The following is a 17327-nucleotide window of genomic DNA, read 5'->3' on the forward strand; positions in this document are numbered from 1 at the left end:
CACGATCAGTGAGACTCGCTGAAATGAGGTCTGCGGGGAGAGCGGGCTTAGCCCTCTCTCCCCGCAGATGATTGCCTGCGGAGCCCTGGGCAGCCAGATTTGCTGCTCACATGACCGCCGGCTCCGTCACCGAGCTGGCGGGGGCTGCAGAGATTGAGGACTGTGTGGCCCCCAGAAGTTCCAGGATGCCTCGCACGAGTGCGCGGGGCATCCTGGAGAGACCCCAGGGCCGGGAGGCTTGTTTCACCCTCCTGGCGGGGGTCTCCTCGTGTGTTGCCACGGCGACAATACACAATCATATTGACAGGACTACCAGAGTGCTTGCTCCGCTAACCTCCTCTAAGGGGAGGGCTACCTAAGCGGGTTACCCGCTTTGAGGAAACCGGGCTTGCCTGTGAGTCCGGTGGTTCTCACACTCGCCCCAAAGCAGGCTAGGCTCCCTTAGCCAGCTTTTGGCCGAACGTGAGAATCTCCTGATTAAGTTAAATCTCTTGCCACCCAACTATTGACTGATGGAAACTGAATAACCTTCTAGCATTCTAGCAACAGATGTCTTAAGTACCAAGAAAGGAACTGCAGCCACCAGAATAAAAGGAAACTTGTCTGAGGAACCAAAGACACAATCTGAGGAGTGATTTTTTTCCAAAAAGAAAACCAACTATGTTCATAATAAGTGTATTTTGAGATATTGTTTGGCCCCAAGCTTTGATCCTGGGAAACCACTTCCCTCCCCGTCCCCTCACTGTGGGTAGAAGGCAACTAAGTGGAGAGATGTGAAGGCCTGGGTGGAGTGGGGGGGGGGGAGAGAAAAAATCAAAGGGCTTTTCTCTTTCCTCAACTTGCAAGATAAAACCTTTATCATCTCCTGACAGTAGGGGGAGGAGAGGAGGGGAGAAAGCAGCTCAAGGGACAGTCCAATTTCACTTCAGATAGAATCCTGGGGGCAAAGTAGATAAGAATGGCATCCTCTTGTGCATGCCAATTCACTTCTCCACTAGGGATGTGCCCGAACCGGTCCGGATCCGAGCCGGTCCGGTGGCTCGGCACGGAGGGGTGTTGTACCTTTAAGGGCGGGGGGGGGGTAGTACTTACCCCCCCCCCATGTCGCTCTTCCCCCTCCACTGCTGTGGTTTTTTGTAAAGTTTCTGGGGCAGCATTCCTCCCTGCCGCCCCTGCCCCCGTCGTTAGCCTGCCAGAGCCTAAGTAAGTAACACGCATGCACCCATTCCGGCGCGCGTGCGTACCTGCAGCGCGCTCCGCATATGTCACATGTCGACGTGTGACGTATGCGGAGCATGCGTGTGGCAGCGGCGGGTGCGCACGCGCGCCGGAACGGGCGCATGCGTGTTACTTACTTAGGCTCTGGCAGGCTAACGACAGGGGCATGGGTGGCAGGGAGGAACGCTGCTGCCCCAGAAACTTTACAAAAAACCACAGAGCCGGAGGGGGAAGAGCGGCGGGGGGTGAGGGTGGTAAGTACTACCCCCCCCACCCTTAAAAGGTACAACCCACCCACCCCCGTGCCAAACCGGACCGGTTCGGAGCCATGCACATCCCTATTCTCCACATCCTGATTCATAGTAACCCCAGTTTGATACGGTGTTCAAATTCAGCAAACTACAATTACTGCAAACAATGGTTTGCTTCTTCACTAGAATCAAAGCTATGGTTTGAAGTGAGTTTCCAGTCAAACTATAGCTCACAGTAATCATAATTTGCATGACTTGGATGTCACAGCAAACCATAACCCTATTCAGACATTAAGGTCATTCACACGACCAGAAAAGCTGAGACTGGGGAGGGCAGGCAGGATCATTCCTACCTTCCCCAACATGATTGCACTGATCCTCTCACCGCACTGCTTGGCCATGCACATAATTGCAATTGCGGCAAGCACAGCAGGAAACACAGCCTGGCCTCCAGAAATTCCACAATGCACTGCACAAGGAACATGGTGCATGGGGAATTTCCTCACAAGCCAGGCGCTCTAGGCACACAACCGAGTACTGGGGTAGAAGCCTAAATTGCTAAACCACAATGGCTAAACCATAACATCCAAGTTGGATTTCTATTACATATCCCATCACTTAGTGCTAAACACTATTAATCCATTATGCAGTGAGGCAGAGGAAGATTAGCGTTCTGGGAGGCCTGGCTCTCCCTTTGAAAAACAGAAGCACAGGGGCATACACTTACTGGGTTAATGTCCAGAAATGTCCCATGTTCCTCCTCATTTGGATGCAGGCCATCTATGTCCTTGACAAATACCTCATCTGACTGGTAGAAGTGTGGAGGTGATAAAATTATCGGTGCACCTATAACAACAACCACAACTTTAAAAAACTAAACAGCGAAACATGCAGGAAATAATGCGCCAAGGTAATTAAGATATGCCTCTACACACAACCAGAGGCCCCTATCAATGCCGTAGAACTGTTTTTGCAAAATGGATTAAGATTTCAATGTAATCGACTGATCAACTAATTAAATGGCCAGATGACTAACCAACCAAAAGCTCTATAGCAATAATTCTATCCAAGGGTCTTCACATGAAGTGCTGGTGCAGTGAACGTTCAGTGCACACCAGTGTTCCCACTAAGGTGTGTGTGTGTGTGCATGCACTCGCATGTTTTTTGTTGTCCACGCAGTCAATTTTAGATCCCACTGAGGTTGAATCAGGAAGCCCCCACTCTGAATGCATGTGTGCACACACTACCTTGATAGGTTCTGACCATCAAAGCCTTGTGGGGCTTGGCGCCTGTCTACCTACAGACCTGCCTCTCCCACCTAGTTACATCCCGTCCAGTTAGTTCATCTCAGATGGCCCTTTTGTCGGCCCCTGATTTCCAAGAGCTTCGGGGCTCTAGGACCCACGAAAGGGCCTTTTCGGTTGCTGCCCCACTTCTTTGGAACTCTCTTCCCCTTGAGATTCGTCTAGCTCCTTCCTTACTGATCTTCAAATCTCTATTGAAGATTTTTCTTTTTCGCCAGGCTTTTGCCCTGTAGTTTACTTTATTTGTTTTACACATCCCGGAGTCTTTGGAGTGGGAGGTATATTAAATGTTTCAAATAAATGAATGAATGAATGAATAAATAAATACATACATACTTCCGCCCAGAACAAAAGTCATTCCGCACACATGAAAACAATTGGAGAGAACACAGGCACACACTGGGGGGGGGGGGGGAGGAAGCAGGTTTCTCCAATCTCCCCTCCCACATGCCTCATTTTGCACCCAACTTACCTTGTCTGCAGGCACTGACATTCAGGAGCCCTGTTCCTAGGCAGTTTCCCGCTGGTACACAAAAGCCAGCATTGTCTGGATTAATAGAGAGGTTGCCAAAGAGCTTCAAAGGAGGCCTAAACCGATAGGCTGGGATCCCATCTACAGACACATAGCTATCGAAGTTTAGATACACAGATCTAGAAAGGTGAGGAAGAAAGGTCAGAGACTTTAATCATGAACGGTCTTACTAAAATGCACATATTTAATAATAATTTTCATGTATTAATAAAATAATAAATATTTGTTCTTCAGCACTACCAAAAGGTCCACAAATGTGATGGGCAGAATACAGGTGGAAGAAAAGTCTGTATGCTGCACACTGCAAAAGGCTGTCTGTCTTGCTGCACAAGACACACTATAACCTAGGGAGGAGAGCTGGTCTTGTGGCAGCAAGCATGAATTGTCCCCTTTGCTAAGCAGGGTCTGCCTTGGTTTACATTTGAATGGGAGACACGTAAGCGCTCTAAGATATTCTCCTTAGGGTTTGGGGCCGTAGCTCAGTGGAAGAGCATCGCCGGCTAAATCCCTGGCAGCTCCAGGTAAGGCTGGGATAGACTCCTGGTCCAGGTAGGGCTGGGAGAGGTTCCTGGAGAGCCACTGCCAGTCAATGTAGACAATACTGGATGGATCAATGCTCTGACTCACTATACGGCAGCTTATGACCCACTGATTTGGAAACCACTGCCTCTACGTGTTGGGCCACCAAAGCCACAACTGCAAGCATTCCCTGGACCAGGGTTGCCAATCCGAGGCTCTCCAGATGTTGGACTCTCAATCCCATAATCCCCAGCCACAATAAACTGCTGTACCTGCATTCAGCATAACAACTGAATAACTGGACCTGTGTACAGATCTGTATCTGTGTACACTCCACACAGACTGTAAGAGTGTTATTTATATTTTATATCCCGCTCTTCCTCCAAGGAGCCCAGAGCGGTGTACTACATACTTAAGTTTCTCCTCACAACAACCCTGTGAAGTAGGTTAGGCTGAGAGAGAAGTGACTGGCCCAGAGTTACCCAGCAAGTCTCATGGCTGAATGGGGATTTGAACACGGGTCTCCCCGGTCCTAGTCCAACACTCTAACCACTACACCACACTGGCTCTCTTCTGTTGAACATAATGTGTGGATATGGCAAAGTTGAGTACAATGCGAGTGCGATACTGCAACTGCAGGTAGGCCTCAAGGAATGCAAGCCCTTATGCTCCCCGGAACAGTGCTGCACACAAACTCATTACTCACTGGATCTCTCTACTAAAGTTGTCTTGTTCTTTCTGAAATTCATGGGGACATTCCCTGCTCTTACCTGCAGAAGTCAGAGACAAAGACATAGATGGTTTCATCTGTGCTTAGCAATGGGTGAAAAGTGTCACCGTCAGTTCCATTTATCATATTGCTAGTTGGACTTGACCACCAGTCTAGTGAGCTGTGGAGATATTGTGGGGGGAAATGATGGAGAGCGATTGGTACATGATGAACAAATGTTTTGCAAGAAACTACACCAGCCTGTTACCATCTCCTCAAGCCAGTACAAATTTCTTACTTTAAAAACCCTCCCTGGACTCCCCCTCCTCAATCCTTTTTTGCTCTTATACCACAAAATATTCTCTCGTGACCTTCACTTCTCCAGCTCTACTACCCTCAGCCACCTGAAGGCCTCACGGCCTCTTCAACTTTGCCCATTCCCCCTTGCTGCCCCTTATGACTGACCTAAGGTGACTTCTTTCTCTCTTCCTTCAACCCCCCCCTCAAAAACCACCCTAGTTTCCCCCTGAAGTCCTTAGCTCTTGTTCTCACTAAAGTAATGCTGACTCATATGTCACTGCTTTGGTACATATTCAGCCCATTATCCTTGGCTCATTCTTTTCACCCCCATACGTCTCGTTTAGATTACAAGTTCTTTAGGAGCAGGGGTTTCTCCTTGGTTTATGATGCTTTGTAAAGCATTGTGTAGATCAGTAAGACGATATCATCATCTTCATCATCATCAGATACCACCTGAACACCCCTATTTTACATAGTTTTGAAACTGGAGGAACTTTTAAAATTTAAAACATGGATTATGAAACAAATTTCCATACACAAATTAAAATAGAATTTTAAAAAATTTACTGTTTTCCATTCCACTCAACAATCCTTGTGAAGTCAAGATAGTTCTTTTCTCCACTCAGAACGACATACTCGCCATCATCTGTCCCATTCATCTAGAAACAAGACACAAGAGAATACTTCCATCTTCTTGATATTGCCATATGTATCACCTATTCCTTCACTTATGACAAGGCACTGGAGAGCCCTACAGAAGGGATTCTCAGCCTTGTGTTCCCAGGACGCTTTCCAGATTAGCCACTCAGCAACAGCAAAATGCTTCAGTTCGGGCAAATTGCATTCAAAACATAAATAGCAAAGCACCCAGCAGGGGGAGCAGTCTCATGAAAACTAACAACCCCCCCAAAAGGCAAACATTTTACGCTTGACATACTTTTTATCAATAAATCACAGCAATTAAATCCAAAACAAGGCATCGGAAATGTGAACAGCAACCTGCTGTCAGCGCAGAGACTGAGTTGTCACAACACAGGAAGTGTGGAAGCATACTTCAGAGATACGCCATGACCGTGTTGCAGGATCTAATCTGGAAAGCATCCTGGTGATTCTTTACTACAACTCCCATCATCCCCATTCACAATGGCCAAAGGATGATGGGAGTTCAATGACATCTGGGGACCCAAGTCTGAGAACTGGCCAGAATCATTTGCAGAATTCTAAATGCCACTGCAGCACAGAATTATAGACTGGATTAGCTTAGTTTTTGGTCCTGAACAAAAATAGAAGAAGAAAAGTGAGCTGGCAGGTTTCACTGTGTTATTTGGCTTCTCGCGGGGTGGAAGAAAAGATTTGCAGCAATCCTGAAAAGCAGAGGAAGTGAAGAATAGAGCAATTCTTGTTCTGTTTCTGCAGGAAGTTTACCTTTTTGAAATAGCCAAAGTCTTCATCGATATTTGGACGGATTTTGTGTAGGGTACTCAGAAATTTGTCCTGATAACCCCACAACAATTCATGAACTGTGTGCATCGTGAACATGTTTTCCTGGTACAACAAGAGCAGAAACTCTACAGGCAGATGGAAGGAAGTTTCTGTAGCCATGTCCATTCCAACCTAAAATGGAAGGAAGAGGGTGGGGGAGACACATAAGAAGTTGCCTTATACAAAGCCAGGCGATCGGGCCCTCCAGATAAGTGATGTCTATTCTGAATGGCTGTGCCCCCCCAAGAAGGTACCTGGATACCACTTCTGGCTGGAGGTCAAGACTGGGACCTTCGAATTGCGAAGTGTGTGCTTGTCACCAAGCATGAACTTTGGCTCCGTTGCTCTTGCTTCTCCTTCCACCCCATTTTCTCTAACATAGAGTCAGGATCCTCCCAAACATGGCAGGATTTCAACCCATGACCTCAAAGGCTTTAACATACAAAGGTTTCATGGTCTAAATGAGGGATTCTCAACATTGGGTCCCCAGATGTTATTGGACTTCAACTCCCATAATCCCCAACCAAAGGTTACTGGGGCTGGGGATTATGGGAGCTGAAGTCCAATAATATCTGGGTACCCAAAATTGAGAATCCCTGGTCTAAACTGCTGAGAGGAAGTTTGCAAGGCACAATAGGAGCACACACAACACACTTTGTTTTTATGAACATATAAAGCTGCCTTATATCAGTCAAACTACTAATCCATCTAGCACACTAAATTATGCTGGAAAGAGTGCCTCTTTCCTCACACAATGGCTACTAGTTTGTTGGCTATAGGCCACCTTCAGCCTTAGAGGCAAGATGCCTCTCAGTAGCAGTTGCAACAACTGATACAACAACAAGCAACAACAAGAGAGAGGGCAAGCCCTCAGTTCTTGTCTGTGGGCTTCCCAGTGGCATCTGGTTGGCCAGGGTGTGAAACAGGATGCTAGACTAGATAGGCCTTGGGCCTGACCCAGCAGGGCTGTTATGTTCTTACACAGAAACACCAACTGCCTGTGAGGAGGAGAAGGAAGAGGAAGAACCCCTTGTCATGTATGCAGTAAATAAATAATAGTGGGGGACATCCAATGACCAAAATGGCGACACCTCTGCAGATCATTATCAAACTATAGCCCAATTCAGACATTATGCTGTGTGAGTGTACAGATGTCTGTATACTCTTACAAGAATGTGTGTGAAATGACTGTACCTGTGTTCATTTAAAAAGTGAACCTGGATACAGGCCCTTCAAATGCATGGTGCAGATAGGAAGTGTACTTCCGAGTCTGCACGCAACTTAACATGTGAACGATTGCACCTGTGTACAGATCTGTACACTCATTGTATGAGTGTTGAACATAATGTGTGAATGGGCCTATTGTGTATGTACAAACAGGAATACCTATTCATGAAACATAATACATAAAGCAGTCTATATAGCTTTATGTAGGGGAATAACATCCCTATTCAGATGTTATTCTCCCCACTGCTGGAATTGTGCCAGGGAGAGATCACGGACAGAACTCTGGGATCTAGTGCTTCCTCTCCTGTGAGGAGAAGTAAGCAGACTGACAGTCCTGCATTCTTCCTTTGAAGATGGAATTTCTCCTGAGTGGAGACATTAAACTCTTGGTTCAGCCAGCCATTCACTTTCCCATGAGATGAAGGAAACAGAGAGGTTATGCAAGCACTATACTCACTCCTGATTGTTCCCTGTGTACAAGCCTGGGGGGGGGGGGGCAGCAGCTGAACAAGCTCTCTGAGAGAAACAAAACCCTCCTACCAAGACTCCTCAAGGGAATTACTGGAGGACAAGTATGCTCCAAGCACCCCATCTTTAATTTTCCCTTTTAGAAATGGTTTCAACCTTGGATCCCCAGATGTTGGACTTTAATTCCACAAAGTTCCAGCCACAAAGGCGAAAGGTTAGTAATCTCGATGCCTACAGGCCTATTCACACATTATGTTCAACACTCATATGATGAGTCATTCACATGTTATGCTGAATGCAGGTACAGAAGTACATGTCCCATCTGTACCATGCATATGAAGGGCCTGATTTTCAGGTTCACTTTTTAAATGATCACAGTTACAGTCATTCACACAAACACATGTATGAGTGTACAGACATCTGTACACTTGTTCAGCATAATGTCTGAACACCATTTGCAGGGAAGCGGCAGATGCAGAGGCTTACTGTCTCTGAACACCAGTTGCAGGGGAGTAACGACGGGGGGTGGGGGGTGGAATACACCTTGTAGACTTCCTAGAGGTATCTGGTGGCCACTGGGGAAAACAGAATACTGGACTAGATAGGCCTTGGTCTCATTCAGCAAGGTTTATTCTCAGTTATGGCAGACTGATGTCTAGAGAGGGAGAGAAAGACCACACACATTTTAGGTGCAAGAAAAATGCCACCTTAACTCCTATTATGAGCCTTAACAATAATGCAACAATGCAGGATCCTTGCTCTTGTTCTATGCAAATCTGCAGTTTTAAACCACAGGGCTTTTCTTTGGTGTGGTGTGCCTGAATTCACATCAAAATGTATTATAGCCCAAATATAGGTAAACCACATCCTAATTCTTGCAGAAGCAGGCAGCCAATACTGACTTCTGGCATGAGATAGCTTATGCAACGGCATTGTGGCGGGGCATGATGGGAGTTTTAGATCAACAACATCCGAGTACCCAAGACTGGGGACCTCTGACATAATGCAAAAGTAGCCTTGGTATATCAAACCAAAATCTGCCTCGTGCCACATTCCATTCCATAGCTAGCCAACTAGATTCTTGTAGAATTTCACAAGCAGTGTAATGGCCAACTCCTGCCTGTGTATCTCCAGCATCTAGTACTCAGAGATATACTGCTCTTAAACATGAAGGTTCTAGGCAGATTTTTGGTGAGGAGGGACAGATTTAAATAGTCCTGTCTCCACCTCCTTCACAGCATAATCAGTGGGAAGTAGCTTAAATCATCTGGACCTGTCGTGTAGTTTTTATTGGATTCGGTATAGTGTAATCGCGTATCCCCAGTTCAGTCATGAACTCACTAAGTGACTTCAGGCAAGCCACTATTCACTATATCCCATATGTGCTAACTGGGAGTAATGGGTGCCTACCTTACAGGGCAACCTTCTGCTTGTTAGTCAAGCACTTTACCTTTACCTTACAGGACTGTTGTATGTTTCAGACAATGTGTAAAGCACTTGAAATGTGCCACATTAATGCTATTATATTTAGAAGACTCCTTGCCATAGCCTGTGGTTCTTCACTCAGCCACAAGGTAGAGCCATTGACTTTCCAAACATAGATGAGTTTCAAGTTTACAGTTCCAGTTCCCGTAAGAGCAAAATTAACATTTACCCCAAACAATTCCCATGCTAAAGCCAAACAGATGACAACACTCATGTAGCTTATGCAGAGTCAGTTGATTCCTGACAAGCAGACACAGTCTGTTTATGATAAGGCTTCCTCTCCGGTGGGAAGCAATTTGTACCAGCCAGAAGATGGCTAAGTTCTCCATCAACAGATAACTGAAAGTTCGGACAAACTTCATCAACTGCTCAATGGGCTAACACAGGGAGTCTCAACCCTAGATCTGCAGATCTTGTTGGACTACAACTCCCATGATCCTCAGCTAAGCCACTGAAGACCAGGTGTGCATAGTTAAGTGCTCCATAAGAAGAGGACGTTCTGGGAAACTTACATTTTTGAGCTCTGATATTTAACAAGGATAGGAATAACAGACTGGAGGAAACGAAAGTCACTTATTGCTATGAAAACTTGATTTACTTAGTTGATGAGGACAGATGGGACACATGGAAAGGGGTTAAAATTTGCATTTCCTTCTTTTCTTCTCTGCTGCACTATGAACATCCCAAACCATCACAAAACAAACATAAATAAAATTGTGAGAAACAAAACATATTGTTCATTCAGCACTATCAATGTGCATGGCACATAACAGGGTTAACCCTCTCGATACAACAGGGAAGGCCATAAATTCCATAGCAGAGCACATTTATTTTATTTTATTTATTGCATTTATCTACTGCTCCATATAAAATCTCTGGGCAGATTACAAATTAAGACACAACAATTAAAACCTTAAATCATACATTGTATAACAAATTAAAATCACCACCACAAAAGTTTAACACACTGTAAACTAAAAACCTGATAAAATAGATGGTTTTCCAAGAGTCGCTTAAAACAGCCAGAGATGGGGAGGTTCCAATTTCATTTGGGAGTCTGCTCCAGAGCCCTGGGGCAACCCTAGAGAAGGCCCTGTTTTGGGTCGCCCCCAAACAAGTCGGTGGTAATCGCAACGCACCTCCCCCAATGATCTTAATAGGCAGTAGGATCATGAAAGAGAAGATGCTCTCTTAAATAACCTGGGCCCAAGTCATTCAGGGCTTCATATATAAGAGGTGAGTTAGGTCGCAAGTTCAATCTTTGGTTAACCCAGGTGTTCCCAACTTAGTAGTTGTTGGATTACAACTCCCATCACCCCCAGCCACAATGGCCTTTGTGCAGAACTGCAGAAGACCTTTGCCTTAGACCTCAAATCCCAGCCAACATTCCTGGGCTGGATGAACCAATGGTTTAAGTCACTATGGCAGACCACGGCCAACAAGACGGTGGCTGGCCAATGCCACAGGACCCAAGCGCCCATAGCTAAATGCACTTTCTCAGATACCCTGACACTGTAACTGGCAGGAAAATGCTACTATTAATGAAAGAGGCTGGAATTCCTTTCCCCACTAGCATTCTTTTTCTCCCTTAGTTGAAGAGGAAACTTTATGAAGCCTTTGTGTAACTTCTTTATAGCATGATTTGCAAAGTGTTTATTATTTGCAAGGCTTCTAAGAAAGTATTTAAGAGAGTGCCTTCTTCTTCTTCATAAGCCTCACCATTTATTAAGATAATAGGTTTGCTTGTGGTTGCCACCAGCTCTTCTGGTGATGACTAAGGGATGGGCCTTCTCTATAGCCACTCCAAGGCTTTGGAACATACTCCATGTCAGGCTAGGGCACTTTCCAGATTAGACCTTGAAACAGGGTCACGTCAGATCTCAGAAGTGTACTTTCACACTTCCTGCGTTGTGACTCCACAGTCCCTAAGCGGACAGTGGGGTGCCGTTCACATTTCCAATGCTTCATTTCAAATTTAATCACTGTGATATAGAGCTAGGACGTTGTATATCTGGCGTAAGGAAGTTGCTGCTTTTTCAGGTTGTTAGTTGCTGTGAGACTGCTCCTCCTGCTGTTTACATTTTCAATGCGACTTGCCTGAATGGAGGCATTTTGCTGCTGTTGAGCAGCTAGACTGGAAAGTGCCTAGGAGCGCCAACATCTCTGACAGTTTTTTAAAATAATCTTAAGAGACATCAATTTAACTGAGCCTTTGGTTTTTTAAAAGTGGCTTTAAAGTGGGTTTTGTTTTAACTTTTTGACTGCTTTAATTTTTGCGATTTGAATTTTAATGGTATGTAGACCTCCCAGAGACATATGAACTGAGTGGTATACAAATATGCTAAATAAGTAAACAAAACAATGGAAGTAGTTCATGATTGTTCCCATTTTACAGATAATGGGACAGTTATTATTTCTTCTTCTTATTATTATTATTATTACATTTTATATCCCGCTCTTCCTTCAAGGAGCCCAGAGCGGTGTACTACATATGTAGGTTTCTCCTCACAACAACCCTGTGAAGTAGGTTAGGCTGAGAGAGAAGTGACTGGCCCAGAGTCACCCAGCTAGTATCATGGCTGAATGGGGATTTGAACTCGGGTCTCCCCGGTCCTAGTCCAGCACTCTAGCCACTACACCATGCTGGCTCTTGTTGGCAGCAAGGTACTAATTTGCCTAAGGCGGGGTGGGCAAACATGGTGGCTCCAGCTGTTTCTGAACTACAACTCCCATCATTCACTGGGAGCTGTAGTTCAGTAACAAATGGAGGGCCAAGTATGCCCACTCCTGGTCTAAGACCAAATAACTGAAGGCCAGCCTTTGTGCCACAAAACCAGACCATGCTTCCAAAGCTTGTTCTTTGTTTTTTCAATCACCAACCAAAACTCAAGACTCACCAGTGCAGGCACATTTACACTCCTGATCAGGTCCACCTTTGGGTCTCCCACTGACATTTCTGGTTCGAAGAAATACGTTTTGGGGTTGACAGAAGATACTTTTGTGCCATTCTCCAAAATATGAATATTCACTCGGGGCTTGTGCTCCCTACCAAGAGAGAGAAGACAGAAATGTAGCTTCTAAAAGCAGCATCAGCACCCTTGAGAAATAAAGTCAATATAAAATTTAGCTCTCAATGAAAGATTTACCTGGTTTGCATTGCATAACCCACTGCAATTCTCCAAAGAGGGACTAGCAACTGACAACCAGTGGGCAGAATAAGGTTCACAGAAGGCTGACAAATGGATGACAGTATAGCTATTTCTGCAGCCCTTCCCATCATTGATATCACTTTAAATTAAGATGCTCCAGCAGCAGCCTTGGAACCTTCTGGCTAGGTTACTGCCAACTGACTTCAGTAAAAGTAAACTGGGGAGGGAGCTTTTCACCTCAAGAACATCCAGGTTGAAATTCTGAACACATTTATTGGAGAGTAAGAGAGGATAGCTGGTCTAGGTAGCAAGCATGACTTGTCCCCTTAGCTAAGCAGGGTCCACCTTGGTTGCATAAGAATGGGAGACTAGAAGTGTGAGCACTGTAAGATATTCCCCTTAAGGGATGGAGCAGCTCTGGGAAGAGCAGAAGGTATCAAGTTCCCTCCCTGGCATCTCCAAGATAGGGCTGAGAGAGATTCCTGCCTGCAACCTTGGAGAAGCCGCTGCCAGTTTGTGAAGACAATACTGAGCTAGATGGACCTATGGTCTGACTCAGTATATGGCAGGTTCTTATGTTCCACCTAATAGTGCAGCAGGGAAATGACCTGATTAAGGTTGAAGGTTGCCAGTTCAAATCCCTGCTGGTATGTTCCCCAGACCATGGGAAACTATATTGGGCAGCAGCGATACAGGAAGATGCTGAAAGGCATCAACTCCTACTATGTGGGAAATGACAATGGTAAACCCCTCCTATATTCTACCAAAGACAACCACAGGGCTCTGAGGTCGCCAGGAATCGACATCGACTTGACGGCACACCTTTATCTTTAAGCCCTACTGAACACAGTGACGTATTTCTGAGTAAACATGCATTAGTAATGTACCGTTAACAATCGTTACTTGTTCGTATAACCTCAGTGTCCGGCCCCGCCAGCCATCCTTACCTCCGAGGATGGAGCCGCGGTATGCTCCAAGGAGGCGGGGGAGGTCAAAGGCAGGGGAAACCTGGCCCGCTGCTGAGTTAGGGCTGAGTCCCTGAGAACCTGGACAGGTAGCAACAGGTGGGAGCTCCAGCCACGGAGAGGGTGGAGGCGGAGCGACCGCCCGGAAAGGGCTGTGAGGGAGGCACACGGAAGTGATGTCATCAATGCACCTCCCATGGGGTGGGGGCCAGAAAAGGAGGAGGGAAACGGGGAGAAGACTCGGGCAGCAGCTGTATGGGTTGAGGGGATAATCAAAATAAAGAAGGGTAGTGGCCCAACGCAAGGGGGTGGGAAGTGTGTAGCCTGTGAGGAATTATATAAGGGGCTGGCCAGGGATGAGGGCTAGCTGGGAGAGTGGGGCACCCAGGAGAGGGGCAGACATAGGTATCCTCAACAACCAGAGAATCAGAGGAGGAAGAGAGTGAAGCCTCACTCTGAGGTCGTAAAACTCTGACAAGCTCTACTGGGCTCAGTGAGGGGGACTAGAGGAGCACCTGTCTGGACACTCAGTAACTTAAGTCCCATACACTTTAACTGACAACTCCAAAAGACAAAAAGATATGCTTCATTATCTTACTGACATTTACAATATTAACAAATATTTGTTTCTAGCACTTCTGTTTAATCTTTCAGGTGTGATATACCAGTGGAAAGCCACTTGAACTGAACAAAGAATTCCTTTTCTGGAGAATCTCCTCTTTCAATAGGGAAAACACAAAATCAAATTTCTAGCTTTTAAGGCTACAGATGTAGGTTTTAAATGTGGGGGACAATGCCTAGTGGAATGTCAGGGGCTAAATTTTGAGGAGGGGGCTTAGAGTGTCTTTTTCTTTTATTTCATTTTCAGTAACATGAACTTTATTAAGCACATTTCCCCCCAAAGCAAGATAAAGCAGAACAGTTAAACAGAAAATATGCAATAATTAACACATACAAAAATAATGAATGCATAATGGAGGGGAAAGCTTTTTTGGATGAAAATAATATCAGACAAAGAATGACCTCAAATCTGAGGAATAAAGAGAAAGGTAAAAGCACAACAACTACTGTAGTAAATTAGAAAGATACACTTTTGTACCAGAAAGCTTCAGTATCCTGCACTGGAACTTCACCCAGCCCTGACTAGCAAAGGCAGGAGAAATTATGCAAAACAACCAAATACATGGAAAAGTACTTAGGAACCTAGGAAACTGCCTTATACAGAGTCAAGTCATTGGCCCATCTAGGCTGGTATTTTCTACACTGACTGGCAGCAGCTCTCCAAGGTTTCAGGCAGGAGTCTCTCCCAGCCCTTCCTGGAGATGCTACCAGGGATTGAACCTGGGACCTTCTGTCGGCAGGCAGATGTTCTCCCACTGAGCTATGCTGCCATCCCCTAAGGGGACTATCTTACAGCACTCACGTGTAGTCTCCCATCCAAATGCAAACCAAGGAGACCCTGCTTAGGGGACAATCCATGCTTACTACTGCAAGACCAGCTTTCCTCGTATGCTTGATTTGCATAATGTCTAGAAGTTGCAGAATTCAGCTTTCCTTGACAAGGAGTTTTATTATTTCCTTTTGTGCATGAGAGGAAGTATACAGCTGACCAGCTTGTTAAGCAAAGGGGACCTTGGGTGTCCAACCTCTTCGGCCCAGAGACAAAGCAATCTAATTCTGTCTTGATAAATCAAAATGAGAAACCACCAAATGAGAGCACAGGCAAGAACCAGTAGAGGTTTGGAAATGCAGAGTTGTGAAATTGCCATACAAAAAAGACCTGGGGTGGAGTGGGGGCGAGAGGAGACAAGTCTATAAAAAAGTAGCTTGCCACCTCTTTAGAAACTCGTTCAGGAAACTCAAGGCTTTTACAACTGCAAGAGGCACCCACACTTCTATGCCCGACTCACACCCTGTTGCAACATCATGTTGAATCTGCACTGAATATAGGGAGCTGCTTCCCAGTCAGACTACTGGGTCACCTAGCTCAGTGCTGTCTACTCAGATTAACAGCAACTTGGCAGGGTCTCGGGCAGAGAAGGAATGGAACTCTGTAGCTCAGTGGTAGAGCATCTCATTTGCACGCAGAAGGTCCCAGGTTCAGTCCTTGGCTCCAGGTATAGCTGGGAAAAGAGTGTTGCCTGAAACCCTGGAGAGCCACTGCCAGTCAGAGTAGACGATACTAAGCCAGTTAGACCAATGGTCTGACGTGGTATAAGGCAGCTTTCTATGTTCCTATGGTCTTTTGGGAACATGGTCTCCTATGTTCCCAGGCTTGCCATACAAGACCATTAAAAGGAAATACCATGGATTGAACTTGGCTGAACCAGAATATTGGGTCTGGTGGCACAGGGAGCAGGTGCCTGAACTGCAGGCCATGGTGCCTGCATGTGTTGTATTGTCCTGCCCTGTTCCCGATGACTGGGAGTCCTGCTCAGACCACCTTCTGCCTTCCGATATTTCCCCAGGTATTCCTGCACACTCTCTACCCTATTTTTGCACCAAGCTTTCCTTCTATGAATCCCAACCCTACGATCTATCCCTTACTCATATGAAACTGCTTTATACCAAGTCAGATCATTGGTCCATCCTTCTAGCACAATATCCTCTATACTACCTGGCAGCAACTCAGAAGCAGTGTTCCCTCCAACAGGGATTCTCAGATGTTGACTACAACTCCCAGAATCCCCAAGCAAAAGCCATTATAGCTGAGGATTCTGGGAGTTGTCATCAAAAACATCTGGGAATCCCTGTTAGAGGGAACAGTGCTCAGCCGGGTTTCACACAGGAGGTTTCCAAGCCCTACCTAGAGATTCCTGGGATTGAACCTGAGATCTTCTGTATGCAAAGCAAAAACTCTTCCACTCAGCTGCAGCTTCTACTCACCAACTTACTTTATGCAAACAGAGGAGCACCTAGGTAATTTTGGAGCCTGAACCTAAAGGCTTCCCCCGCCCCCATGTGTATGTCTCTCTCCTCCCCCCTGCTCCTTCTGCATGTGTGTCTCTCTCTCCCCCTCTGCGTGACTCAGTCTCCCTCCTTGTGCAATGTGCGTGCCATATGTGACATCATGTGCATCACTGACTGCGGAGGCACAGGCAGGGGGTGCAGACCCAGCTGCACTCAGCCCTCAGCCCCCCCCCCACCACAAGAATGTACGATTGATGGGCGGGCAGGGGGGTGGGCTGCTACAGGCGGCACAGCACAGGCCGGGGGCACAACCACCACCCGGGGGCCCCCTGACATCTGACCAGATGTCAGATCAGAAGTCTGGTCCAAAGGGTGCCACTGTGTAAAAACAAAGTCATGACATTTTCACACCACTATAATTGTTGCTTCCCACCCCACCATCCCATCTTCCAGATCCCTAACTACAGTTTGTACTTTGAATGAAACAAATGAAATACCTGTAAGTGTATGGTCCAGCTTGCTTCATTATAGGTGTCTCACCTTCAAGCACTTCTAAAGGGTTGGTCAAGTTAAAAAAATAGAACTGAATATAGATGGGTGGCGGAGGTTCCTCCCATACTTTGAAAATGTCTGTGCCGTTTCTTAACACAGTCTCCTAAAAAACAAAAAGTAAAAAAAATTCTATTCACATACCATTTCTACAGTACCACCCAGATTGAGAATTCACCGCCCTGTCCCAGAGGCTCTCAGTCTGAAGGACACACCTCCACAGTGGACTCAGAATAAGAATGTATTTCAAAGAAGAACA

The 17327-nt window shown here is 45.9% G+C and overlaps 1 protein-coding gene across 2 annotated transcripts in view; it reads right to left on the bottom strand.

The window, feature by feature from the left end:
• Positions 1-17327, bottom strand: part of SCARB2 (scavenger receptor class B member 2) — a 52536-nt gene that overhangs the window by 14694 nt on the left and 20515 nt on the right. For both annotated transcript variants that reach the window (XM_053254853.1, XM_053254852.1), the window contains exons 2-8: positions 17017-17174; positions 12393-12540; positions 6259-6447; positions 5401-5492; positions 4595-4714; positions 3246-3424; positions 2197-2315 (exon numbers count right to left, since the gene is read on the bottom strand). In XM_053254853.1, coding sequence (XP_053110828.1) covers positions 2197-2315; positions 3246-3424; positions 4595-4714; positions 5401-5492; positions 6259-6447; positions 12393-12540; positions 17017-17174 — 1005 coding nt within the window. The remainder of the gene's footprint in view (positions 1-2196; positions 2316-3245; positions 3425-4594; positions 4715-5400; positions 5493-6258; positions 6448-12392; positions 12541-17016; positions 17175-17327) is intronic.

The sequence above is a fragment of the Hemicordylus capensis genome, chromosome 5, assembly GCF_027244095.1.
Source record: "Hemicordylus capensis ecotype Gifberg chromosome 5, rHemCap1.1.pri, whole genome shotgun sequence".
Classification (NCBI taxonomy): Eukaryota; Metazoa; Chordata; class Lepidosauria; order Squamata; family Cordylidae; genus Hemicordylus; species Hemicordylus capensis.